We start from the raw sequence: 27,944 nt of genomic DNA, 5'->3' as shown, positions 1-27,944 counted from the left end.
CGGCACTAAATCCCGCGCGATGTCACCCTCCAGCAATGATATAAGACTGTGTGATATCAAAACTCATTAAAAATGCATATTCCAGGCTAGGCTGCATTCACAAGTTGATTGATTTATTCATTAGACTTATTTAAAATACACAATTCTCCTAAGCTTCTGGGTATGTGTAGCAAAATACAAACACCTCATGGAAGTTAAAGTCAGCACTTAAAGGAAGAGACAAGGCCCTGTCATTGTGGAAATGCCATCGTGAAGCCGGGGTGGGTCCCTGGTGACCCAGAGGTAGCAGGGGTGCTGCGGGCAGTACGCTGTGCCCCCAGATCCTCCCGATGAGAGCCAGCCAGTGGGATGGGTCAGGAGGTGGGGCCTTTTGGGGGTGACAGAGTACAGCTGAGGCCGTGAGGACGGGCCCCATGACGGCAGAAGTGTCTTACAAGAGGACGAAGGGAGCAGAGCCCTTCTCCCCCGGGAGCACGCAGCAGGTGGGCAGCTGTCTGCAGGGCACTTGCTTCCTTCCTTTGGCCTTTTCAAAGGACTTACACAGAAAGTGGCAACAGAAATTATATGGCTTTACTAATAACTCGGCGCCACAGAGCTAACAGGCAGGGCAACCGTACGTGCTGGCGGGCCGTAGCAAAATGACAGAGAATCACGGATCTAGCACCGCTGCTCCAAAAAGCATATTCTTCCAGGGACAGTGGGGCGCATTTCCAAGAAGCAGGAGGACGAGGACCAGGGACACGTCTGAGCCAGGAAACACCGGGATGTGGACTGAGTGGGTGCAGCAAGTGCTCCCGCTGTGGGATGACAGTGAGGAAGAGTGCGCCAACCTCCGGGCTCATCGCTGTGGCACGCTACGCCTCACTCCTGCCTCTCCCTGCAGAGAGCACCTGCCGGTGAATGACCGATGGAAAGAAGCACTCTCAGATGCGGGCAGATGTAGACGACGTCTGAGGCAAACGCCGGGCCTTGTCTGGGGCTGAGATGGGAAAGCAGCTCAGGGCACACTGGTCTGGGGGGAGGTGCCCCATGCCTGGTAGAGTTTTCCTTCTGGGGAAGGCTGCACGGCAGGAGGAGGAGATAGAGGACGAGGGTGCTCTTGACCCCTGGAAGCCTCTCCAGGCAAATACAAAGGAAGCCCGAAGGACATAGGCAGAGGAACTGGCCCACAGCTCAGGACACACACATTTCATCTGCACGGTATCCCACGGTGCTGACAGCCCACACTTGTGTGAGTACCCACCCCCATCGGGCACCACTCTCCACACTGCACGTGGGTGAACACGGGCTGTACAGATGCAAAAACTGAGGCACACGCCCAGTAAGCAACTTGCTCAGCGGCACACAGCTGGTAACAGCAGAGCCATGATGTGGCCCAAGGGGCAGGCTCCAACGTTTGTGTTCGTCACTACACCTTGCACAAGATGTCCAACCGAGAGGGGAAGTCAGGGAAAGAGGGAGAAAAATATTTCCGACACCTCAATTACTACTGTTAGGAAAATATAAAACTTACCTAATAAGAAGACAACACATTATCTCAAAGGGTAAAGAATTGGGGATTCCATTGCAAAGGGGAGAAAAGGGGTAATGCCTTAACATGCTTTTAAGATAAAATCCCGAGCCAAGAGCTCAACTCAAATACCCGTGGAAGCTGACAGGTGCAGGGGAGGCGTGAGGCAGGACACACACTTGTTCCCAGACGCATGTGCTCGGTTCGCATGTCAAAACTGGGCTTGACTGCACATCTTCCAATATCTGCACCCCATCCCCTGTGGTCTTGGGACTCAAAGCCGTCTCGCTAAAAGCAAAGGTTGAAGGTATGGTTCACTTTCCAAGCTCTCCTTTGAGAAAGGAACAGGGCTCATATTGTCCAGGTGAGTTCAACAGGGTCCATGAATCTCAACTGAATCCTCATAGTTCTTGCCCTCTTGTCTGTTCTTGGAGGTGACACAAAACACATTTAACTTTTGAGCCAGTCCTGATGTTTTCTTACAAGCTGACACCACTATTTCACACCATTTTTCAGCCAGTCATGAAGCTGCCTTACCAACTGTGTGCTACCAAAGACAGTTTCAGTCACGTGTTACCCGGTAGGAAAAATTCACAACTCACTTGCTCTCAAAGTGCTTGTGGGACATTTTTCTAAAAGAAAAGGCAAAATCGTTGGCGGTGATGTGAATACCGTTGACCTGATTATAAGTACCGAGACGAAAGTGTCGCTGGAACCGTGTCAGAGAACCCCGCACGTGGGCGGAAACCATGGGAGAGAACCCCACACGTGAGTGGGAACCGTGGCAGAGAACCCCGCACGTGAGTGGGAACCGTGGCAGAGAACCCCGCACGTGGGCAGAAGCAGAAACTGCACAGAAACTGCACAGAGGAGGCAACGAGGCCTGTACAGCGTGGCATCACTTGGAGGACACTCAGAAACTAGGAGGTGGCCGTAACAACACGCATGCCACAGGAGAACAGAAATCACACGCGCTCGGGGGTAGAGCATCCATCCGAGCGTCCTGCTGGGACCCAGCAGTCACCGGCCACTGAGCTGGGAAAATAACTGCTTTTCTCTCAGTGTAGACATTACTGCTGCAATCTAGAGACTCAGAATACATTCAGTAAGTGAAGGAGTGTGTGACTCCCGGAGTCAACCCCCACCATTGCTCCCTGACACCTGCAGTTCACTGTCCGAGCTCCGGATGGAGAACCCATCACCCCTGGTACAGGATGAACACGCCAGGAAGAGACGTGCCCCCAACGGCAAGCGACGGCAGCACCGCACAGGCCGCAAACACCTTTCCGGAAACCCGGCCACCCGGCCTCCTCGTCACCTCGCACAATGCTCTTGCCTCGCTAAAAATAAAAGGCTGATGGAGAAGGAAGTTCCCTCCCCACCTGCTGCCTCTCCCGTCGCCATGGCAACCCTGGCCCTCCCAGCACTTAGGGCGGGAGGGAGTCTGCAGGCCCACGGAGCACCCCGTGGCCTGGCGTCTCCCCTCACCTCCTTGCCAAGCCGCACAGGCAGGCCTACAGCTGCCAATTACTTGGAGGAGAGACGAAATCCTCCCAGTGCCTCCGGGTGGTGAGCCGGCACTGCCTCCACAGCTCGGTGACGGCCAGGGAAACATCTCTGAGCATACTGCTACTAATTATCTGTGTGCTGCTGGCTGGCACCCCAAGAGCCCAGACCGCGTTCCTTGCTACTCCCGCCCTCATCTCTGCCCGCTGACAAGATGCGTGTCCCCCAAAGACTCACGGACTTGACAGCAAGGCCCCCACCAGCCTGTCTCCAGGCAGACGTGCCCGTAACTGCACAACACCAGGCGGGTCGAGGGCTGGACAGTGCAGCGGGCTCCCTCACGGGGGCGCCGCGTCTCCCAAGTCTGGGACAGGACCCCTCCCGTCTCCCCACCCCAGACCCTCCAGGCACAGTCAGGGTGTCCTGATAATGGGAAAGATCACAATGCCGAAAAGTGTGGACCCTGCTCATTTAGGGAAACCTGGCCCCGAGGTTGGCCAGATAAGAGTCCATTTGATCCAACGCCCCTGATCCACCCTCACAAACCTAAGAAGCAGAGACACAGTATGGAAGGCACCATTTCCTTGAACGGGAACTGCCCAAAACAAAACAAACAAGAATTGTTCTTTTTTTCCCTCAAATGCTTTAAATAAATACTGAGCACTAATGCTGGGACTATTTAAAATAAACATATGACTCTCGGCTTCTAATAAGCTGATTAGATCTTGGCCAATCCCACTTTCTAGATGACCTAAGTCCACTCCTGTGGACTGAAGCTGCCCAGAGCTGACCATGAGACAGCTAGTTAGCTAGTTATTAGTGCATTCCAAAATGAAAGCACAGAACTTCCTTCAGGCTGGATGTCTTGGAAAGGAGAGAAGACCATCTCTTCCCTTTCTTGGCAGACCCCAGGGACCATCACGCACGCTGCTTTTACAAAGAGTCCCGCACAAAACTCCGTGTCACCTGAGACTGCTTCCCTTGTTCCGGAGTGCCTGGTTAACCGGACCCAGCCAGCGCAGGACAGCCAGACTGCTGAACCTGCAGGTCTGTGCCCAGCAGAAGAGGAGGGCCCGTGCATGCAGACGGGCAGACCAGGATCTGGGACTTCACTGGGCAGCAAGGTGTCTGGTATCAAAAATGCTCCAAAAAAAGGAGAGAAAAATGGTTCAAATAAAGGTGGCCTAAAGTAACACTGCAGAAGCCCACAGACTTACCGGCAAGACTAATACCACCCAGTGCACATATTTACCAAGACCAACAAAGCCCTAATCTCTTCTTCAGAGGCAGCACAGAGCCACGGCCTCCTGACGGCACCCCTTGCCTTGGACCCCACATTCCAGAAGGGGACATATGACCTTTAGCCTCCCACGGATGGGGAGCAACTACAGTCCCATCTGTTCCTGGAAAACCAGCGTTCTTCAGCTTTCTCCATCCCTGAGATGTATTTCCTGGACACATCTGCTTTGTACAGCAAAACAGGCCTCAAAACAAGAACTGATCGCCAAGTTACGGGGTTATGTCTGAGACGTGGGCACGTCCTAGGACAAAGCATGATGTGACACACGCACTATACACGCATGAACATGTCCACACATATGCACATACACCACACGCACGGACAGATGTGAGTACGTGAGTTTTGAAAGAACCTGCTCGGAGCAATGAGTTCCCCACAAAGACCAGCGATGGTGGGTCTCACTCGAGCATGTTTGGGAGACGTGGTAGAGCATGTCTGACCCTTCCCACACCTGCTTGTGTGAGCCGTGGCCAGCCTCCTCGGGGGCCAAGCTCGTAAAGAAAGAGGTCACACCCAGGGGGTAGGCTCGAGAGGAGACCCCACTGGGACCTCAGAGAAGGGACATCTTCTTATCAGGAACACCTCGATCAATTTTACATGAATTTTCCCCTTTAAAACGTCACAGCTGAATGGATGTGTTGGAAATGAAGGCGAACGTGTCTTTCTCCAGGAGAGAGAGGCGGTGGAGGGTGGGGGCAGCAGACGGAACGTGCGTGGAGTCAGGTGTTCGGTTCTCTGCTTGGAAATCTCAGCCTCTCCCGTCTGGCTAGCCCCCCTGGCCTCCAGGCACAGGCTGTGCCCCCACTGTCGCAGGCTCCACCGACCTGGGGCAGACCCTACTTCCAGGATGCTCTTTCTTCCCTGTTTCGTAACCACTTCCCCTGCTTACCTCTTCACTGTCTCCACCGAGGGAGGAGACAAGCAGACAATTCTCAGAACGTCCAGCCTCTCGACTGTCGTCAGATTAAAAACGCTGCTCAAAACTAAAATGTCCCAGCAACCACGACCGGCCCCATTCTTGGCGTGCTTAACTTTGAAGGCTGCAGTCATGACCCCGTATGAGTCAATGGTGTTTCTTCTCAGCCAAGGGACACCCCGGTCCACTGAAGAGTTTCTAGGTCGGAAGCCAGGGCTCAGAGTCTCCACAGAAAGGCCACATGGGAAGGCAGCCTCAGTGCTGATGACTCCTCTGTCCTCATCTACTGAGGTGGTTCATCAGTCACCCACAGGTGACCACGCTCTCCCCTTGACAACGGACTGGCCCTCCTGGGACGCTGGATCTAACACAGACGGACCAGCGGCCTTCGCTCAGTATCTTCACCGGCAGACGGGACGGGACGGCACCAATGTTGCTCTAATAATGTGCCCTTTGAGTGAGGCCACTGATCATTCACAAATTGTCATCAAGCAATGTCATAGAGCAATCCGAAAAACCACAGCCAAGGAGCTCACAGGAGCCACGTGCAGCAGAACAGCGTGTCCGACGGCAGAGGAGCTCGCGAAGTGGTAACTTTAAAATCCTCCCCGCGGTCTAGTTTTGTTTTCCAGTAGGAGACACTAGAAGGCTTGAAATGCACGCATCCTGTCGGAGGCTCCAGGGCAAGTCCCTGAAACAGCAGCATGTGTCTCATGAGCCAGCACCAAGGATCGTTCTAGATTCAAAGACAGGAAAGTCACTGTGGACTTTGGAACAGGGCCCCGGTAACTCCGCAGAGCTGGGTCCTGATGGACGGGGCAGCACCAGAAACACTCTGGACACCTGAGTGGCTCCCACCTGGGAGGCACCACTTCGCGGGAGCTGCACTTGGTTCCTTTTCTCCCGAGGTCCAGGGGCTCGCTCTCACCTTAAGCTTACGTGCAAACTAATGCTTGGAGGGACGTCCCACTGCCGTCTGCCACCTCAACCCTGAAACATGATGGAGAGACGCAAAAATGAACCAGTCCCCAAGAAACACATCCTCAGGCTCTGGCCAACAGAGCACCCACAACACGGGGACTGCCGGTCGCTGCTCGCTTCCTGCCCAGTTGTGTTGGCACCATAGCGGCCACAGGAACAGTCCTGCAAGGCTCACGCCGTGCAGCTTCAGCTCTGTCTTCACAATGATGGTGTGGGCCACACGCTTCAAGCCTCATCAGAGCCCAGTCTTACCTCGTTCCAGGAGATTCTGCCAAAACTCTAGCTGGAGGGAATTTTTAGCAAATAGGCGAGTTGGGCTGCTAACCGTTGCCCAACAGATCGGCCTCGGTCCACTTGTAGGGACTTGTCCAGCTCACCAGAGAAGCCAGTGTGTCCCAGCTCAGGGAATTTGTGTTCAGGATGGGTCAGTTCCCTCCCTCCACTCCCTCCAGCACCATCGTCACCACCATTGTTGTCTCTGGGATTTGGGTGACCTGGAATCCAATTCTCCCTGAACTGACCTCTATCAAAGCCCCCTTTCCACCCGAAGATTTCCGACTTCTCTTTTATATACCGTTACAGGCCACAATCACAGAAGCTGCTGTCAGCAGAGGCCCCGACACGTGTCTCTGAAGCCTGTCCCACCCAGGTATGCGCACACAGATGCCACAGGCTGCACGCTAGAGGCCCAGCTTTAAGTGAGGGCAGACCAGTTAGGGTCCCAGAGGCATCTGCTTTCTAGGCATGAATATAAATTATCTGCTCCTATTTCCAACAAGTTGGATGGGTGCTTGCCACCCTTCTCTCAAGCATATGAGGACACACAGTGGCCGTCTACGTCAGAGACTCACCATCTGACCAACCCAGACCACCAGTGGTGAAAAGCGAACAAATATGTCAGCCTTGCTTCCGGGAAAGAACTGCTCCACATCGGTAAGGGACACTAGAACGGAGACAATTTTCCTGGCACACAGATTCCAAGTGCAAAAGAACCGCTTGAGGCACTTCTTGAGCACATGTCGTGTTTCTCGGTGAACACTGCTGGCGGCCCCGCAATGGGAGGCAGTGAACCAAGAAGGGTCCGCCCGAGGGCTCTGGGCTCCTGCCAACTAACCTGTAGCACCTTCCCTTAAAATGTTCTCAGAAAACACGGACTCCCCTCGGTGAGAAGCCTGGGTTCCAGAATATAAAGCATGACCCTTGCACAAGAACCCACGTGACAGATTTGTCCTGAGAGAAGTGTGTGTCTGCCAAAGAATGGGTGTGTCCCTGCCTTTCAGACCACGTGTCATTTACCTAACGCTTTGACCCACCTCCCACGGGAGGGCTGACACATGGCGATCTACCCTTCCCTGTTACGTGGGTCGTCAATGAAGTGGTTCTGCCTGTCTCTTGTGGCTTCCCTCGTGTGGCCTCGGTCAGCTGATGGCCATGCTGCAGGGTCCATGGTGACCTCCCTCCCACATCCAGAGGGTCATGCTGGCTTTCAGCTGCAGAGCCTCTGAAACGACTTAAAAGCATAAAGTTGAACAGAAGGGAAAACGGCTGAGTACTGCTTCAGCAAAGCTCGATTTCAAAGTACGCTCTTCCTCTCCTCCTCATTCCTCCTCTCTTCCCTTCTTAGCTCGTTGTTTCAGGAGCCCAGGACCACCCTGAAAATAACCGAGGAGGCTGGTGGTGCACACACAGCTCCTGCAGACGCCGGCCCGATCCTGTGTTTCCCTAGGAAACCCCCAGACCCTTCCTCTGCCCGGCAAAGCAGTCAGCTATCATTTCTCTTTATCCCGAACTCTGTCTTCAGGGAACATTGCGGCTTGCAGCACGGAGGTCGCTTTCCAATGACACCTTGTCTGTCTACACTTAGCTCTCAACCACCACAGGCCAGACGGGGCTCCTCCAGGTGCAAGAGGGCACAGGAGGCTGGACCCCAGAGCTCACACAATGTCACTTCTGCACATTCCGTGAGCCAAAGCCAGCCACGGCCAGCAAGGACTCACAGGGGAGGGAGGACTCTATCTCTATGGGAAGCAGGACAGTATCACGCTGCAAAGGGTAACAACCATGCAAAGAGGTCAACGAGACTGGCATTCATTCCCTGTTGCCTTGCAGCCAGAAAAGTGGGGATAAATAGGCTCTTGGTCCCCATAATTCCCCTACCCATGGTTCCTGCAGGAGACTTCTTAGAAGGAAATGTAGGCAAAGCAAAGGATCCATGAATGATCACAGCCTAGAACTGGCTTTCCTGCTGCTCTGGGAACCTTCAGACTGCCATGCAAGCGCCTGAGCCAGGCTGCAAGATGCTAAGGGGCAGCGGCCCCATCGCCCTATCATCCCTGCAGACAGCCCGCCAACGCTGGCTCACAGAGCCCCTGGCCAAGTGCCCGGATCAGAAAGGCCACCAGCATCCCACAGAGCCGGTGGTTAAATACACAGTCGTTGTTCTGAGCCACAGATCTGGGGTCTGTTGTGTGGTGGCAGTGCTCTCTGGGCACAAGGGCCTCCCCTCATTGCAAATACTTGCCTTGGTGCAGTTGTCCATGCTGCACGTGGCAGGGGCTGCTGTCGTAAAGCAGGAGCGTGGGGCTCATGACCTGCTCTGCAGCAGCCTATGCTCGCCGTCTGCCGGGGGGCTGCCTCGTCACCAGAGCGTTGCCAGGCTCCAGCTCTGGCGGCTCCCCCTGCATCAGAGTGCTTGGCCTTAGCATCCTCCTTTCTTAGGAGACATCCTAGAAAAGCTCTAAATAACACTGAAGTTAACTGACCCATGACCCAGCGTGGGGTCTTGCCTTTGTCACAACCTCTGCTCTGGCGGACACGTGGGGAGAAAGGAGACACTCAACAGAAAGGAGCGGCGGCTTCCAGAATCCTGCGGTGCCAGCACCTGCTGTCACAGCATTGGCGATGCAGATCAGTGTCCCCGGCACACGGGACGCAGGGGACAGCCCTCAAGGACAGAGTCCCGCATGTCCCCGCCTGGCTGGGGATGTGTCAGGTGGGCAGACAGCTTGTGTCTGTCCCAGCCCTCTCCTTTCCCGTTCAGACCCTGGCGAGGGCTTCTGCTCTGGCCTGCCCCAGTGGTCCAGGGTCTCTGGCACACGTGTTCGTCCTACCATCGGAGGCTGCACGTGGCTCCCCGCGCATGGCCTTCTGCTGTGAAAGGACCCGTTATTCAGCCACGTGCCTGCCCGCCTGTCACCCCCCAGGCTGTGCGAGGCCCTTCTCCCCAATCCCACACTGCAGGCAAGGGAGGCAGGAGGAACCAGTGGACTTTTCTTTCTGAAACAGGAGGGGAGGTGCTTCTGGCTGGTGTCACAGCAAGAGCTGGAGGCCGCCTGGGGACTGCAGGGCGCCAACCCATCACCAGGTGTCACCAGCCCCCTCCCAGAGAGTCCTTCTGTCTGCAAACAGCCCACGGCCTCCACCCACAGGGCCTCCTGGTGCACGTGGCTCTCAAGGTCGTAGAAACAAAAAGCAAGAGGATACTCTTTTCAGATCACCACCCTCACGAAGCTCTCGGAGGAGCTGAGATGGAGGAGAAGCATTACCTTTCCCTCCTAAGACACTGGATAACCTCTACGAGGAGGACATCATTTCACTGGTAAACCAAAGGAGAACCCGAGGGAGAGGCCAGCCTTCTGGCCGGATGTCAACGGCACAGCTGATATGAAGGACCTACTTGGTCGACAGGAAACAATCAGCAGTTTGGTTTTAGTTCCTGAAACACTTCTGACCCTGAAGACCTGTCTGCCTGCACATCATTAATTCAGCCATCGGCCCAGAAACGCGCTCTCAGATCACGGTCTCACGTCCCACCTTCCATGCCTCCTTCTCCATCACAGCAGCCTCAGCCCTCGGGGTTTCACTCTCCACACCCTCCCCACCGCTGCCCTGCCTGTGCTCTCTCCTCTACCGCACAGTCCCAACCACTGAGAAGGGGCGCATCAGGCCCACACGCCCTGCAGCCTGGTGCTGCCATCCTGAGCCAGCCCAGGAACCACTTCTCACAGACACCTCTGCGTCCCCATGTGGACAGCTCACCACCACTCTCCCCCCGTCACGGTGTCCCAGGGCCCTCATTTGGGTCCAAACCCCAACTCACCATAGGAGCAATCTGCTCTACTTTTCTATCATGTGAATGTACGTGTGTCCACGAACACACGCGCACACGCACGCACGCACGCACACACACACACACACACACACACTTCCATACGTCCGGTCCTCCCAGGAAGCTGCCTGTGCTCCGGTCAGGGTCTGAGTGTCCCCTGCTGTCCTGGTCCAACAGTGCCTGATCCCACTGCCCTGCTCAGGCACTGCTATAGTCTGACTGAGTTCCAAACGCTGCACCCCGGTGGGGAGACGCGTGACCACACACATCACAGAGCATCACGGCTGCGCGTCCTGGCGCACGGACAGTAGTGGGATGCGGAGACGGAGTTCAGCTGCACCCGGCGCGCAGTCCGAAGCAATGTGTAGGCAGGTGGAGGCAGAGGTGTGGAAAGCTGGGGTAGCAGGTGGACAAGGGCTGACGGGGAGCCACGAGAGAGAGGCGGCAAGAGTCATGCCTCCACGACATGCCTTCTGCTGTCTGCCGTGTCACAGCCCCTGACGACTGCCTTCAAGGATGCCCTTCCCAATGTACCCTGACCCAAGTAGGGGAGCCCACGGTCGAGGACGCTGGCTTCTGCTTTACTGGCCCACGCTCACAGGCATGTCCGCTCCAGCCAGGGGCCCAAGTCTGTACAAGGAGCCTGTCTGGCCACAAACATAGAGCACTACTAACGCTTCAAAATAGGCCCTCGTGTCACTCCCGCTCAGTGTGTCCCAGAGATCAATGACAAGGAATGCAGGCCCTGCCCTTCCTTTAGACATGCCGAGGCCAGGGCCAAAGTGGGGTCTGGACCCCAACACTATTTACGCCACAGTCAATTCTGGCAGCTTATGGGAAATAGGTGCAAGTTAGAATATGGATATAAACAGAAAACGGGAAACAAACAGAAGGGCCTGGCTGCTCAGAGTGAGACAGGACCGGGCGGCACGCATGGCACGTGGGGCAGCCCACACCATGCCCCAGGCTCGGCACGGACCCCAGCACCCAAGCGGCTGCTTCCGCGGGATGGACTGCCCAGTAAGGAATGCTCACCCATGACCCAGGCCTAATGTGTTCACAGCGTTGGGGGGGGAGGGTGTGGTCTGAGGGAGAACTATTTAGGATAAGCCCCAAAGGGAATATAAGGGTTAGACAGTCAGAGGGGGAGTCGAGGGTCAGGTGGGAACAGGATCCCGGTGGGGCGGAACTTGGTGAGGGCAGGAGGAAAGGGGATCCAAAGAAGCTTGGGGGTCCTGGAGTGTGGGGTCAGCAGCTAAGAGCAAGGCCAGCAAACCAAGGAGAAGACAGGTCTGCTCCAGGAAGAGAAGGAAAGAAAACTTTGATGGAAGGGTGGGGCTGTCCTCTCAACAGCAGCCCACTGGGATATTTAACTGCAGGTGATACTTGGTTCATCTCGTTTGGGGGCCACTACAAATAACACAGAATACTCTGCACACTTATCCTGGCTAATGTGCAAGTGAGGCATAGGTCGATTTCTGGCGGGAGGAATACTAGGTCAAAGGGTACATGAACTTACGGCTGAAAAGAGAATGACAAGTGATTCCCCCCGAAACTCATGGCAATTTATATTCTTGTCAACTGTGTATGAGAGTTTCCACTTTCTGCACCTGTCGCCAGCACTGGGGACACCCAGTCTTGTTTTGTCAATCTGTTAAGAAATTATAGCTCATTGTTGTTTTGGTTTGTTTCTCTTTAATCATGAATGAGGGTAAACGTTTTATACATTTACAGTTGACTCACATCCCCGTCTCTGCAAACTGCCTGCTCAGAGCTCTGCCATATTTCAACTGCCTGGTAGTGTTTTTCACATTCATTTGTAGGAGATCTCCACAGTTGAAAGGTTGGATCTTTGCCAGTCCTCTGTTCTTGCAACTTTTCTTATAATACCTTTTTTTAAGTTTATTTATTTATTTTGAGAGAGAGAGAGAGAGAGAGAGAGAGAGAGAGAGAGAGAGAGAGAATGAGTGCAAGTGGGGGAGAATCCCAAGCAGGCTCTGCACCACCAGACGCACGAACCCGAGCCGAAGCTGGATACTTAACCGACTGAGCCACACAGGCATCCCTCTACCACCTTTTCCTATTCAAAAATTTTTAAGTTTTATATCATCAAATATACTACCCTTTCCATTTATGGCTTCTTAGTTTTATATCACAGTTAAAAAGGGCTCCCATGAGGCACCTGCATGGCTCAGTAGGTTAAGTGCCCAACTCTTGATTTTGGCTCAGGTCACGATCACACGGTTCGTGGGATCGAGCCCTGCATCAGGTTCTGCACTGACAGAGCAGAGCCTGCTTGGGATTGTCTCTCCCTCACCCTCTCCCTGTCCATCTCCCACTCACACACACCCTCTCAAAAATAAATAAATACACATTAAAAAGGGGGCTCCTACAATATAAATCAAACTCATCCACACTTTCTACTACAACCTTTTCATATTACTTTTGTTTAAATTATTGATTCACTTGAAATTCATTTTTGCTTACAAAAATAAGAACTCAAATACTATTCCCCGAAACAATTACAACACAATTTATTGAACAATTTGTCTTCTTCCTGTTGATTTAAAAACCCATCTTTATCATATTCAAATTCCGTATGTATTTGAGTCTATTTCTGGAATTTGCTCTGTTTTACTTACGACGCTATGAAGCATAGCACTTAACTTGAGAACTTTCAATATTTAGCTATAACCTGGAATACTTTTAACAGCACTGAAATTATTCATTTCTTGAAGACTTGAAATAATTTACCTGTAAAACCAACTGGCCTGGTTCTTCAAGACTTGGTGGGTGTGGTGGGAATAGGGTGAATCTAATCAAGGTGCTGCAGTACCCGTGTTCTGCTATTGTCTCTGATCAGATTTTATAAATTTGTGTCTTTAAAAAGAATTTACTTTGTTCAGAATTTTTAAATGTATTTGCATGCTTTTACAAAGTACTCACTTAGAATTATCTTTTAGATTATTACTACGCTATTTGAGGCACCTGGGTGGCTCAGATGGTGGAGCATCTGACTCTTGATTTTGGCTCAAGTCATGATCCCAGGGTCATGGGATCAAGGCCTGCATCAGCCTCTGTGCTGAGAGTGGAGTCTGCTTAGGATTCTCTCTACCCCCCTCTGCCACTCTCCCCCCTCACACTCTCTCTCTAAATAAAGTATACATATTATCACACTATATTTTTAATATCTTTTTGCAACGGATTTTGTGTATTTGTGTTATCTCTCTTACTTCTTGGTTAGGCTAGCTGGCAGTCTGTTTTCTCCTAAAGAACTGGCTCTTAACATTCTTCCTCAACTGAACTGACTCTCCATATGTAATCCATTAATTTCTACTGTTTCTTTATCATTTAATTCTCAAGCTTTCCCCAAGTGTGTCTTGCTCTTTTTCCAACTTCTTGACTCGCATGCTTTGCTCATTCGCCCCAAACTTTCTGTTTCAGGTAACATGGGGACAAGTCTTGATGGCTGAACGGCACCACCTGCTCTCTTGGTCGTTACCTCCTCATCATGGCTAGAAGAGCCCAGATGCTCACCGGGGGTTCAGTGGTGACCAGTGCTGGCTGGTGAGAAGAGGGGTGGTCTACCGGGGTGGAAACTCGTTTTCTTTCCTATAAAACAAAAAGCCCTCCAGGAAAATTCCTTTGTCTCTGTTCCTTCCTCGGTCATCACAAATGTGGTACCTGAACATCGCAGACATTTTGGGGTCATTAGGTAACAAGAACAAGGATGAAAAAAAGCGTGAAGAAAAGTCAACGCGCTAAGGACCACAGAACTCAGGCGAAGAAGTCCGGGTCCCGGCTGGCATCGCTGGGCCCGGCCTCAGCAGGTGTCTACATCCAGCGTCCCTGTGTGGGGACAACTGCTTCACTCACTGTTGGACTGTCTCGCTCTCAGCCGAAAGCATCCCCACCCATAAGGTAAGGCAGGCAAAAGGGCTGGGGCCCTTCCTCTGAGCCCTGCTTTAGCCAAAGCCCATCAGTTAAGGTAACATACTTTCTACCAGGGCTACTTGCAGCTAGAGCTGGGCTCCCTAGAGCTGTTCCCGAGGGAGGTCATTGCGCAGGTGCAGCAGCAGGTCTACTGCAGGAGGGCAGCCGTCCGTCTTCCACAAAGTGTGTCAAGAACCGTTTTTGAGTTCTTTCTCACTTGACGTTCTTCCCGTGACTCTGCCACATGTCCAGGCTCCACGTCTTCTCCAGTCTCTGCCTGGAAGCCCATTCCCACAACTCCGCTAAAGGACCTCAGCCTCAGACTCTCCAGAGATGGCTGCCCGGCTGTCCCCGTGTGTCCCCTTCGGCCCCTCTTCTGCATGCAGGCTACTTCTCTGCACAAGAACCCCTAGGGAAGGCTGCCCTTAGGTGTTCTGTTCCCTGAAGTGGGGCTCCTTCCTGTCCAGTTCTCACAGAAGAACTTTTATTTCTCCCGTGCTCTACGTTTTGACCTAATTTCTATCTGCGCTGCAGAAACATCTGTTTGCCATCCTACTGCTTTGTGCCCCCACATCTTCACCCAGAGGGAACCCCCTGGGTGGTCACTCATGTAAGACTGTCTGTGTCCTGCTTCGGGGAGCATGAGGAGTGACCCAAATGGACTCCACCGCTGGGGGATCGGCCGTCTCCTCTGGGACCCCCCACGGACTTCCCTTACTCTCACTTACCTGTCCGTTCTGGCCTGCTTGTTATGCACACCGTCGAACTTCAGGGAGATGCTCTGAGACGTGGTCTCACGCCCCATCTCAAACCAGAAGCCACAGCCACCACGGCTTTTCCACGAACAGGTGCCGACAGACCTGTGTCGAGCATCCTGTCTGACATCACAGTCCAGTGAAGGTGGTGCTGAGTGAGTGAAAGTCAAGTAAACAGTTCTAACAGGTAAGCAGGACACGGCCGGATCAGGAGACCCCAGGAAGCCTCCGGGCAGCAGCACCGCACACACTCCCAGATGCCTCTGTCTTCTAATGCAGAGCACAGTTCCATCAGTCCTGAACTTCAGTCAGGTGGATGCAGAGCTTCCAGAGAAGCTTCTAGAAGTAGAGGACTACTCAAGGCGGATGCTCTGAGAGCATAAATAGGTGACAAGAGCACCAGCTGACATGCTGCAGAGGCAGGTGGGGAGGAAATGCAGGGAAGCAGAGCGGTCTGCTCAGACGAGCTGTGTGCGACCCCCTCTGTCAGCTCTTGCAGCCCACCCCCGCCCGTGCCACGGGAAAGGGGAGTGATGTCATGACGCCCCCTCACAGACACGAGGTAGAGCCTAAGGGGGCCTCTGTATCGTCTGCATAAGACTGTCGTCACCAAGGGCAAGGATATCCCCCTGGGAAGCTGAAGAAGTACATTTCTGTTGCCTTGAGAGTTGCACAATGTGAAATGCTCCATGGCTTGGAAAAGGCCACTCAAAAGCATCTGCTAAGAGGAGTCCCAAGAAGAGTAGTGACCCTTTCCTGTGGCCCCACGGCCTCCCAGGTTGGGATGAGGGTGATGTAGCCCATGAACCTTCACCAGGGAGCAGACACAGCTGCATTTGTGCGTGCACGTATTTGTGTGTGCATTTGCCTGTTATATGCACGTACACGTGTGTGAGCGTGTGTGTGTGTGTTGCCTACATGAGTGTGCATGTGCACTGTGTCCGTAAATGTGTGCATTTGTGTGTCATATGCATGCTGTGTGTGCTTGTGTCTGCACGTGTGTGTGCACAGCTGTGTCTGTGCATGTATGTGACTGCATGTAAGCATTTGTGCATGTTCACGGTATCTCCGTGTGTGTGGGCATACACGTGTGTGCACTGTGTGCATGTGTGCATTCGTGTGTCATGTGCATATTGTCTGTGTGTGCACAGCTACGTCTGTTCATGTGTGTGAGTGCATGTAAGCATGTGCGCACTTGTGTGTGCATGTTCATGTTGTCGCCATGCAGGTGGGTATACACGTGTGTGTCCCTGTGTCTGCATGTGCATGTGCGTATCCATTTGCATGTGGATGCACGTGCATACGCACACATGTGCAGGAGATGATGACCTGCACACGAGATTCAGAATGTCTACGTGCCTAACAGACAAACGCCTGCTCGTCTATCCCTGGGGCTAGCAGGCACGTATCAGTGCAGTCACCAGATGCTCTAAAACACAGCAAAGTGAGGCAAATTATCAGTGCTGAGGACTCCTGAGCACGGATGCTGCCGTGAGCTGCCTTCCCCTACTTGCTGCTGGCCTGACTGAGGGTTTCCTATCAGTTCCTGCAAGACTGCTTGCTCAGCACACATCTCAAATTTATGAAATAATTCCATGGGGAAATAAGGCTTTTATACAGGGCTTTGCTTTGTAAATAATTTGTCAGTAATGTATAGTAGTGCATACGTTCATAAATCATGGCTAACAGAAGCCATGAATTCCGGCAGGATACAACTTTTCCTGAAGACCCAGAAATACAGTCCATCTGAATAAGGCCCAGGGGGCTATAAGATCAAAGCGCACGTTCCCACACTCTCCAAACAGAAACCGTCATCGCGTTCTCTCTTACAGACATTCCAATTCTCATAATAAGGCAGAAACCCTTGCACACCTCACACACACACACACACACACACACACACACACACACGTGCCAAGTAGCTATGTCGCTAGCACTTCAGGGGGTCGATCGCAGCAAGGCTGCCTTGACTCAGGACAGTGTCCGTAGGAAAGCCCGGGCGCTGCCACTGAACACCCCCACGGAAAGTGGCACTGGTAGGTGTGGTTTATCCTCCTGAACTTGGAGAAAAGACTCGTCTGGAAAACCCACAAACCTGAACCAGGACTGAAAGCCCATCAGCAGGGAACAGGAAGGCCAAGGACACCCACTGTCGCCTCCTGTGAGACATGGATGGACCGTGGAGCCAGAGGGCAGCAGACAGAGCACGACGTGGACAACCCGCAACCTGGGGTCAGCTCAGCAGCCAGTGCCCCCGCCGTGAAGGACAGGGACGGCCAGAGCCCCACCGTGAGAGACCGGGATGGGGACGGCCAGTGCCCCTGCCGTGAGGGACCGGGACAGGACGGCCAGTGGGAAGTGCTATTCTAACGGGAGCCATTGGCTTAGAAGCCAAGTAGCCAGCAGCCTGACTGAGACTGCTCACGTGTCTGTTCGTCGCTGACACGTCGGCCTCTCTCCCAGTGGCCCAGGGGACGCAGGCCAAGGCTCACAGCCATGCCCGTGGACACACAGGGGGGCGGGGCGGGGCAGGGAGTGACAGGGGAGGCAGGGGTCAGCAAGAGGCAGAGAGCAGGCTGGCGGGCAGAAGAGGCCTCCCAGGAGGGCACCAAGCACAGAGGAGTCCCCGGGACCGAGACGACACAGTGCCCGGAGACGCGTAACAGTACGTGGGATCGTGACGGACCCTCTTCCTTCCCCAGTACTCTGTGGTGTGGTCCCTGCGGGAAGTCTGCACGAATTCCAGGAGCTCTGAGCTGAGACTGATGAGGCTGCAGTAGGGGTGTGGAGGACAGGCACTGAGGTGCAAGGTCACTGAGGTAGGGTCACTGAGGCACAGGGGACACTGAGGCACGGGGGTCCCTGAGGCGTGGGAGACGCTGAGGCCCAGGGGGCACACTCACACGTATGCACATGCATGTACACAGTCGTGTACACATGCTAAGATAGTCACATACACACACGTACACATGCGCACACATGTACATACACACACTTGTGTGTGCACAGCTGTCCTCCCCCACCCCTCCTGCTGCTCTGTGGCTGAGGAGAGACGGTCAGGCCTCTCTCTGGGCGGCGGGACAGGCCCATCAGCCACGGGTGGTGCACGTGCCCCTCGCTGCGGAGCTGAGTGGCGGCGGCCACCCCCCTCCTCGCAGTTGCTGTCATGATGGACCCTTGCTCCCCAACAGAATGGCTTCTTCCCACCCTGCGCCGCCCAGGTGCGGAGGTCCCCTCCATTCCGGTAGCCTCCGTCCACTGTCACTGTCGGTGCGTCTCCCCGTGGCCACCAGAGCCCGGCGGGGCCCAGCCGCGCGCAGCTCCCAGGACCCGGCCCTCTGTGGTGCTGACGTGGTCTGTGCGTGGGCTCCGGGCCACCTTCCCTCCACCGGGTCTCACCAGGCGCCGCATCTCAGGAAGCCAAGCGGGTGCCCTGCTCTGAGCGTTTGCCAGCGAGGCGCCCTGGGGTCCCACGTGGGGCGGGGCAAACCGCAGCCCCTCAGCGGACGAACACCCCTACCTCGCCCAGCTGCAAAGACACATGGGAATGTGACTGGGAGGCTGAAGGACAGCTGGCCCAGACGCCGGCGCATCACGAGCACGTCTGCCTTCCCATACGAGGTGGACGGTGGCCAACGGCCCGTGTCCGCGGACTCCCTGGCAACTACATTCCTTCCTCACATTCGGGCTGAGCCACCCCAACCACTCTCCAGCTGTGCCCTCTCGCTCCCTCACCGGAGCAGGGCTGCTCGAAGGAGGTCTCGCGGACAGGTGGACGTCTCCCACGCCGGGGCCAATTCCACAGCCCCTTAGTCAATGGCCATGCCGCCATATAGATCGGGGGATACCTCCTAAGCATATCACGCTAGCGGTGAAACGCTCTGACTCTGCAGAGGACATAAGACATGAGGCACCCCGACCTCCAGAGCTGACGAGTTCTCGGCGCATTCTGTTCACGTTCACTCTTCAGAGTCAGGTCACATCAGAGGTGCGCTCACACACCGGGCACTTACACACGCCGTGGGCTACAAGGTCCTCAAAATGTGACGCCGGCACGTCGTGGCTCCGAGGCCCCCCCCATACCGCAGACAATTCGGACGGCACAGGGCGGGCACGGCGGGTCCTGGGTAGCCCTGTCTGCCCCTCTACTCCCTCTGCCAGGCCACCGTCTGCGCACGAGCTTGCTTTGGCCAGGGTCCCTCATCCTCGGGGGCCTCCCTCCCCCGCAGTGGGGCAGGGGGCCCCAGTGTTCTCCACACGCCCTCACAGGTGCTCCTGGAGCCGGGGCCCTGGCAGCTGCTGGTCAAGTGGAGGCGCGAGCGTTGCCCACAAGAGCCGCACGTGGCGCGGGCGCCGGCGGAGCGGGTAGACGAAGGAGCAAGCGGAGGAGGACGGGACATGTCTCTGAAAGGCTCTGGCAGGGGCCCGCTCCTCCACGAACAGGGGTCGGGTGCAGACCGCCTCCAGTCCCCCATATGGAACGCGGAACCAGAGTCCCCACTGTGGGGTGCGTTCGCCCCGTTTCTCTCTGCAGAGGGCAGATTCAGGGGCGCTAGCATGGGCAGAGGCCCCCACCCAACCCGCCCGCGGGGCTGAGCACAGACGGTCCACAGCCTGCCTTTCTGTTGAGGAAGCGCACTCTCCCAGAGGAGATGCCTGGCCTTCTGTGAATGCGCGTCTTCGGTGTGTATGACCTGTCACTGGGATCCTGACGACACGCCCCATGGTTCCTCTCGCACTGTCTCCAGGCACTTCGGTCCATGACCTCCCAGGACCCCAATGCCCCGTCTCCAGGACCCACCTGGGACCTCAGAATAGCAACCGGGAGGGAGAAACCAGGAGAGAGGGGTTTCCCTGCTCCTCCCCCCTCGGTGGGTTCTGAGGACGAGGGACGAGCCACCTCACTCTGACTTGGTGTGAGCGCACGCAGCTGGTTAAATTCAGAGCCCTGGCAGGGAGCACTGGCGTCTGTCCGGCTGCCAGCCAGGTCCGGGCTCAAATCCAAGCTCTGCCATCGTCAGCCTCAACAAGCACCCAGCCACACCGCCTTCGAAGGTGGGAGAAGCCCCAGAGGCTTGGTGGCCTCCTCCAGGCGTCTCCAAACGACCCAAGCCATGGTGTCACAAATGCCCCGACTGCCAGCAGGGAAGGGCGGATGTCCCCTGAGCTCCCTGGGTGTGTCTCCAGAGCGTGAACGAGACGGGCTCCCTGGTCGGCACGGTCCAGCTGCTCCCTCCTGTCTCTGCAGGACACGCTAGCCCCGCTGCTCAGCCGGACACAGTCCTGGTGGGAGACAGTGGAAAGCTTGCCCCCCGACACACAGGCTCTGAGGCGGGGACCGTGTGCTTCCTCTCGTGACCAGGCAGCAGGCTCGTGTGCGGGGCCGGGGCTGGGGTCAGCCTGTGCTCCCACAGGACACACGCCGTGGCGGTAGCATCGGGGCTCCAGGCGGGCCTCTCAGCACCCTGGGAGAGGCCAGGTCACACAGCCAGGTGGACAGCAGGCCCCGGACAGCCGGGCCAGGCAGCGCCATGCAGGACCTCACCTCTGGGTGTCACGGGGGGGGGGGCGACCAGCAGGGCAGTGCTGCTCCCCAGTCCCCTTGGGGACAGTCTGCTGTCCCTGAGCCTGAGCCTGGATGCCATGTGAAGAGCGGCCCTCCAGCCTGCCCACTACCCCTCAACATTCCCCACCACGCAGAGAGAAGGTGAGCAAGCCAGACCCTGGGGCAAGAGGAGCAAAGAAACCGGAAAGAGCCAGAACATCTGTCGGCCACCCCTGGAGGACAGCAGGGCACAGATAGTACCCCTCACCAGATGCCCAGGTGGCATCTGGCAAAAGGAAGCCATGGGTTAAGGACTGAGCAGTGCCTAACTCAGCCCCACAAAGGAAAGGTTTTGAAGGAGGGGCCTCAGCACATGACGCCCCAGGAGTGGGTGGTCCCGACATTACACCTTCAATCAGAGCAGAGGAAAGGTGGGTTACTTTGAAGACTGAATTCACAGTCGGTTTAAGAGCTCAAACCATCATTGTGTGACACCATTAAAAGATGGGGTTCAGACATGCCAAATGAAAAACAATGCATTCGCTGGCCGTATGCAAGGGAAGAGCGGGGACATTATTTAATGTATTTGTTAATCGGGTGTTGACATGGGAGCTGCTGCTTAATGCCCCCGCCGAGCACTGAGCCCACCCTATGCCCTCGTGCCCGCTCCCCCTGCATCCTAGATGCGCTGGTATTTTCCATTTTCTTTGCTGTTAAAGGGCAGGGGAGCGGCAGCATAAATGCCTGCCTTACTCTCAAGCTCTGCCTCTAATGACTAATACATTACTTGGCCGCTGCACCTGCTGCCCCTTCCCGACACTTGGGAGGCTCTTCAGGGGAAGAGGGCCGGGCGTGCGCTCCACCAGACACTGCTTCACCAGGAAGGGGCCACGGACAGGCTGGGGCACGGGCAGAGCTCATGCACGGGGTGGTCACTGTAACCAGTGTCCACGGAAGCAGAGGCAACCACTCCAGGCTGCTAGAAACACTACTAGCACAGTGTGTGCACTCCATCTGGAGTATCGTCAGGTGCCTGACAGGTTGTGCGTCTGTGCTATTTGTGGGCAACGCCCTGGGCCTGCCCAAGGAGCCCTGCATCCCAGGAACCCACCGGGCACTGGCATTCTCCACCTCAGAGCTGTAGGGACTGTGGGGCCTCTCGTGCTGAGAGGGGCTCAGCCTGGGGGTCAGCAGGCCCGTGAGCCGCGGGGCAAGTGCGCGTGGGGATGTGCCTCGGGGCTAGAGCCAAACGTCCTAACTGCCCTCTCTGGACAAAGTCTCAATCCCGTGGTCCTTGTCTCTCTCCTCCTTCCGTAATTGAGAAACATTTTTAAATAACTTTAAGCACACCCACTCCTTAGTGCTCAGGATTACGGACAACCCAAAGACACCAAACAAAATCCCAAATCTACACCTGGCTGCGCGAGGTTCCTCCTCTGTCCCCAAGGCCAGGACCTGGAGCATTTCTTCACACAATTAACGGTGCCTCTAATGCAAGAAATATTCTTTCCTGCCCCCTAATATCATCCCCCCGAACTCTGCCCTGTAAGCCACGTGAGATTTGGACAGTGGACTCCACCTGGCCTGTCATCTGAACGCTCACTGGTCACTGGGTGACACACAGGGCCTATGCTGACCCCACAGACTACATTTGGGAACATTTGTGCTGTGGTCAGTATGCTCTTCACCGTGTGGGATTCTCGACACAGTAGATCATGGAGGGAGGGCATCGGCAGCAACCACAGCCCAAGTGTGACGGTGGATTAGAGAGATTCCCAATGGTCCGGGAGCATGTGGGGCCACAGCTGCAAACACACAGAGCTGCACACGGAACAGCCGTGACATTGCTCCTGACAGTGGCTGCCAGACCTGAAAACTGAAGCTTTTCAAAGGTACCTGCTGTGCATCTCCGGTCTATTTCCAGGGAACGTCACAGTAGCCGCCACCCAGCTTTTAGCAACGGACTCTGGAACTGAGGAGTGGCTCAGGGGCATCATCGCTGTCTCCGGTCACCCGCCTTCCCACATCTATTTGATGGTTCTTTGGGTAGAATGCACAGAAGGCCTGTTCTTGGGGACACAGAAGATGGGTGGGGGGCAAGACCTCAGGCCCTGACCTCCAAAAGTGCCCTCGCCTGACAGTTGGCACAGGGCTGAGCCCCATGCAGGTACAAGGGCAGCTACAGCTACGCTTGTCAGTGCATCTTGCACTGATCCTCCTCAGAGCCAATAAAAACTGGGCGGCTGCTGTCCCACATGTGGACCTTCGCCGTGGCGCCCACTTCAGCTGTTTTCCTTGAGCCCTTCCTGTGTGTGAGAGGTGGGAGCAGGTTGGGGAGGCCCCACCCGCTGAGGACGTGGCGGCAGCGTGGGCTCCCCCAGGCCCCCTTTGGGCACTCAGGTCTGACTTGGGCTCTGTAAGTAACTGCACACGCTCTCGTGCACGTCAGCCAGACGCACACCTTCCTTTCTGGCCTGTCCAGGTCTTCGCCCATTTTTCTTTTTTTTTTCTTTTTTTTTTTTAATCTTTATTTTTGAGAGAGAGAGAGACAGAGTGCGAGAGGGGGAGGAACAGACAGAGAGGGAGACACAGAATCTGAAACAGGTTCCAGGCTCTAAGCTGTCAGCACAGAGCCCGACACGGGGCTCGAACTCACGAACCGCGAGACCATGACCTGAGCCAATATCTGACACTTACCTGACTGAGCCACCCAGATGCCCCCCCCCCGCCCCGCCCATTTTTCTGTAGGCTGGCTACCTTTTCTTACTGAATTGTAATTAGCGTATGTTCTAGATACATGTTCTTTATCAGATGTATGTGTGGCCACGTCTTCTCCAGCCTGTAACTTGCCTTGTGTCTATCTCCCTCTCTCTCTCAGTGGCATCTTCTGATGAAAAGAAGTTGTTGACTTTAATATAAAACTTCCTCCTTTATGACAGCACTTTGCCCAAAAATATTCCACCAGCAAGACTGTGATCTGTGAGGCAAACGCTCTGTAACTTTAATTGTAAAGCTATATGACCAAATTCAAATTGGGTTTTTAAGTCCCCGGGATAGGGGAGAAAACAGGGAGAGCAGCCAATGCTCTAAGAAGAAACCAGAAAACACTGTGTTGAGACTGAAAACAAGCTGTAAAATGTCTGAGAAGCCGTGCAGGATGAGACGCCCTGTTTATCGGCCTTCTCAGGACATCAGAGAAGACAGGAGCCCACTTCAGAGCCTGGGTCACCTGCTTGAGGTTCTCAAATCGGAAGAGATGAAACACAGTTTGGAGACAGAGGCACACAATGGCCTCTTCTCCTTTTCTGTTTCAGACCCTGATTAGGAAAGCACAGAGAACAAGAGGTGTGGAGAGGTGGCCTGGGTTTCCCCGAGAAGAGGCTGTGATGGGGCCTCCAGCCCTGCCTACTCTGCCCGGCACCGCGGCCAGCGGTCTCCCACAGCAAGGGCAACCCGCCAGTAGAGAACGAGCACAGGGTGAGATCCTCGGACTCCCAGGACACGGAGCGTGCGAACCAGAGCCAACACAAGAGAAGACGCTGGGCCAGCTTGTAGGAAGGACTCTTGCAGAGCCCCTGGAACGGGAAGCCAGCCCACAGCCACGTGACGGCCGGCACAGATCCTGCAGGCCAGAGGCAGACGGACCAGAGTAAGAAATGACATACAGGTGCTGAGAGGAGAGCTCCATCCAGATGACCCAGTGTTGGTCAGAGCTGTGCTCCTCAGGGAAACGGATGTTCCTAAGGGACGTGCATCCCCACTCAGCAGGCTCATTGCCAGAGGAAACCGGGTCGCATTATGGCAGTGACGTTGGAAGTTTGGGCCATAATTGGCTGAAGAAGGACAAGAGTTTCCTGGGCCACCTTCTCTCCTGGAGCTCTCAGAAGAAGGACTCCACAAAGTTTACCTTCATGGGCGACAGCAGGCGTGGTGGTTCTGCTCCCATGCATTCCTGTCTGTGTCGTGAGTAGAGCAGAGTCAGCTCTGGACCCCCCGCACACGTGTCTCGAACTCAAGCCTTGGAATTCTCAGACCAAACATGCTTTTGATGTAAATGTGCCTCTTCACACGCTGCACAATTAACACCCAACGACAGTTCACACGGACAAAGCTAAGCTAGTGCAACTTAACAGTGACGTGGGCAGAATTTACCACGAGAAGCCATGATTGACTGTGCACAACACTTGAGGGGACACAATTCGTCGCGGTCCCTCCTACTCTGCAGCCGTCTCAGGGTGGGGACTCTGTGGCGGGTGGGCACAGCGCCCTGCAGCACAGTCCGGCTTGGTGCTCGGACCTCTCTGGAGACACCACCAGTTTCTGGTCTCTGCAGGCCAAGCTTTACTAAACATTAGCGACTCTCTCAAAGGTCTACTAATTAGGACCTTTTGATTACATGCCCAATGAATTTTTTTGAAATTCTTTAAATGTCACAAAATGGACATGCATCGACTAAATCTGTCACACCCCAAGCACCAGAATGTTCCTTCCAAAAGCATACCTCACGGTCTCAGCCCCACCTGTAACTTTCAGACACAAGCAAGGAGGAGAACAAGGCTGCAAGATAAGTTAGAGCACAAGAAGCTTCTACTCGTCTCTCCCCACATGAGCCACTTCTCACTGTCTCCTCTGAGAACAGTTCTGGTGAAAGGTGTGAACTCAAATGTCAACAATGAGCTCTGAGCACCAGCACTGCGCCCCTCCTCACTCATTAGACGTGTCCCTAAAATGGGTTGGAGTTCCGGGGACTTGGAGTCTAGCACCGTCCTTGCTGGTAACTCGCCGAAAGTGCTATGATGCTTACTTTTGGCAGCTTTGATACTGTCCCCTCACGTGACAATTGGTTTGTTTCATATTATTTTCTATAGTCAATTCTTACAAAAGGATTATTTGACTGATTGCGACATTTGCTGAGAGAGTCCTGGCTGGACGTACAGGAAACTGAGGCAAGCAGGGAAAACTTGCCTCAGGAACTGGCAGGGGGAGCTGAAGAATCTTGGAGAAGAAAGGGAAGGGTCTAGGCCGAAATACATCCCCAGCCCGGGGAAGCGTTCCCCATGAAAACCAGGCATGAGGAACATCGCTGCCTCAGGAATGGGCCTGTCCAGGTCTTTGGGGGTCACTCCTCAGGCCGCCTCTCAGTTTGCGCAAGGCAAACTCCACTTTTTGCAAACTCTGTGGTATCAAGGGTCAAGGGTCAAGAGTGAGAATGGCCGGTATGTTCTTAATAGTTTGGATCACTGTGCAATTCTTTGCTGACTGATTTTGTAAATGGCTTTTGTCGGAAGTAGAGAAGTACCTTGAGTCGGGGAACCATGCATTTTAGACATTGCTTGCCAAAGATACCAAAGATGCTTTGCCCAGAAAACACACAATCTGTGCGTTCCAGGTCAAGATGTGGTTCCCCACTCCAGCTGTGTTCTCTCTCACCCTCCACCAGTACCGGTCCCACCTCAGGGACGTTACAAGCAGTGCACACGTGGTTGACATGGCAACACCACCAGGGAAACCTGAGTCTGGACGCGAGCCGAGTCGACTAAGCATACAAATCTCTGAGTGCAGGAACAAGGGGTGCCAGGCGCGGTGAAATCCCAAATAGCAGCTGGGGCCCCGAGAGCCCTCTACAGGGAGCCACGCCTTCACAGGGCTTCCTTCACTGAACAAAGACGGGGATCCAACACACGGCGCCCAGTGCGGTCCTCCCAGATGAAGAGGGGCATGAAGCCAGCGGGGCGGAGGGAGGGCCGGCCAGGAGGAAAGCAGTCACGGTAACCACGAAGGACACGGCTGCTGCCCATGCCCCCCACCTGCCATCACCGGCTGGCCCACCCTGAGAGCTGTTCCACAGGGAGCCCTCGCCCACCACGTCCCAAAGCTACTCCAGGAAAAGCCCCACAGGTTCGGATGGCAGAGCGACCAGAGTGTGAAGACAGCTACCTGAGGGGGCCTCTTCCCAGCCCACGCTCTCTGCTCCTCAACCCCTTTCCCTTGCCCTCTGCCCTGCCTCCTGGGGATGCTGGCGGGTCCCCCACACCGCAGGCCTCACCACTATCTCCACCTGCCTCACGGAGAACAAACCGCGCTCCCTCGCTCACTGCCTCGTTACTGCAGCCTGCAATTTACTTAATTTCACTTCATAACGTAACCGATGTCAGGGTGCCTGGGTGGCTCTGTCGGTTAAGCGGCCGACTTCAGCTCAGGTCATGATCTCGCGGTCCGTGAGTTTGAGCCCCGCGTCGGGCTCTGTGCTGACCGCTCAGAGCCTGGAGCCTGTTTCGGATTCTGTGTCTCCCAATCTCTCTGACCCTCCCCCGTTCATGCTCTGTCTCTCTCTGTCTCAAAAATAAATAAACGTTAAAAAAAAAAAATAATGTAACCAGTGTCATGTGGTTCGTTTTAGTGGCAATATGTCCTTTGGTATGTTTAGTAACTTCCTTAGTCCTATTTGTATGGAATCATCAAATCATCTCAAATTTTCCTTGACTTTTTAAAAAATTTTTTTTAATATTTATTTATTTTTGAGAGAGAGGCGGGGGTTGGGGGGGAGCGCAAGCAGGGAGGGGCAGAGAGAGAGGGAGACACAGAATCCAAAGTAGGCTCCAGGCTCTGAGCTGTCAGCACAGAGCCCGACGTGGGGCTCGAACTCACGAACCATGAGATCACGACCTGAGTCGAAGTTGGACGCCCAACCAACTGAGCCACCCGGGTGCCCCAACCTTTTTTAAAAATTTTTACAGAAACAGAGAGCATGAGTAAGGGAGGAGCAGAGGGAGAGACAAAGACATCTTAAGCAGGCTCCACACTCATCACAGAGCCGGATACAGGGCTTGACCCCATGACCTCAGGGTCCCGACCCAAGCCTAAATCAAGAGTCAGACGCTCAACCAACTGAGCCACCCAGGTGCCTCTCAAATTTTCTCTAACTTCTTAAATTACATTTTAACCACTTTAAGGAATGGATTATATGCTGTTCTAGAGTTAATAAATTTTGGCATTCACAAAAATCACCTAACCCTCATGAATGCCAAGCTTCTGTTCCAATTATCATGCAACAGCATTATTATTTGTATCTATGCCAGCTTCCCCCTAGATTGTGAATTTCCTCCCTATTAGGTGTTGGTGATGCTACAGTGACAAATCAACCCCAACGCTTGAGCAATTTAACACAACAAAGCTTTCCGTCCTACACATCTGTGTGCACAGAAGGCTCTTGGTGCCTCCTTCCCAGTGGTGGTGACTCAGCATCCGACCTGCTTCCAGTGGAGGCTCTGTTCACCTGGCAGAGGAAGAGAAGGGCAGGGTTTTTAATGCCTCAACCCAAACCACAGTTAGGACCAAGAGGACCCCTGCGATCAGGAGGTCACTTTCCGTTGGGCCCCTTGCCAGGACC

General features: G+C 54.6%; 1 protein-coding gene across 5 annotated transcripts in view; it reads right to left on the bottom strand.

The window, feature by feature from the left end:
• PTPRN2 (protein tyrosine phosphatase receptor type N2) overlaps window positions 1-27,944 on the bottom strand; it is a 799,963-nt gene that overhangs the window by 525,352 nt on the left and 246,667 nt on the right. Inside the window, exon 1 of one of the 5 annotated variants that reach the window (XM_053217796.1) lies at window positions 3,983-4,112. The exons of the other annotated variants lie outside the window; for them this stretch is intronic. Within the exon in view, the coding sequence (XP_053073771.1) occupies window positions 3,983-4,097 (115 nt within the window). The 5' untranslated portion in view covers window positions 4,098-4,112. Of the gene's footprint in view, window positions 1-3,982; window positions 4,113-27,944 lie in introns of those variants that run through there. 5 annotated transcript variants of the gene reach the window in all.

Source organism: Acinonyx jubatus, chromosome A2 (genome assembly GCF_027475565.1).
Source record: "Acinonyx jubatus isolate Ajub_Pintada_27869175 chromosome A2, VMU_Ajub_asm_v1.0, whole genome shotgun sequence".
NCBI lineage: Eukaryota > Metazoa > Chordata > Mammalia > Carnivora > Felidae > Acinonyx > Acinonyx jubatus.
This window is presented reverse-complemented; position numbering and strand designations above follow the sequence as displayed.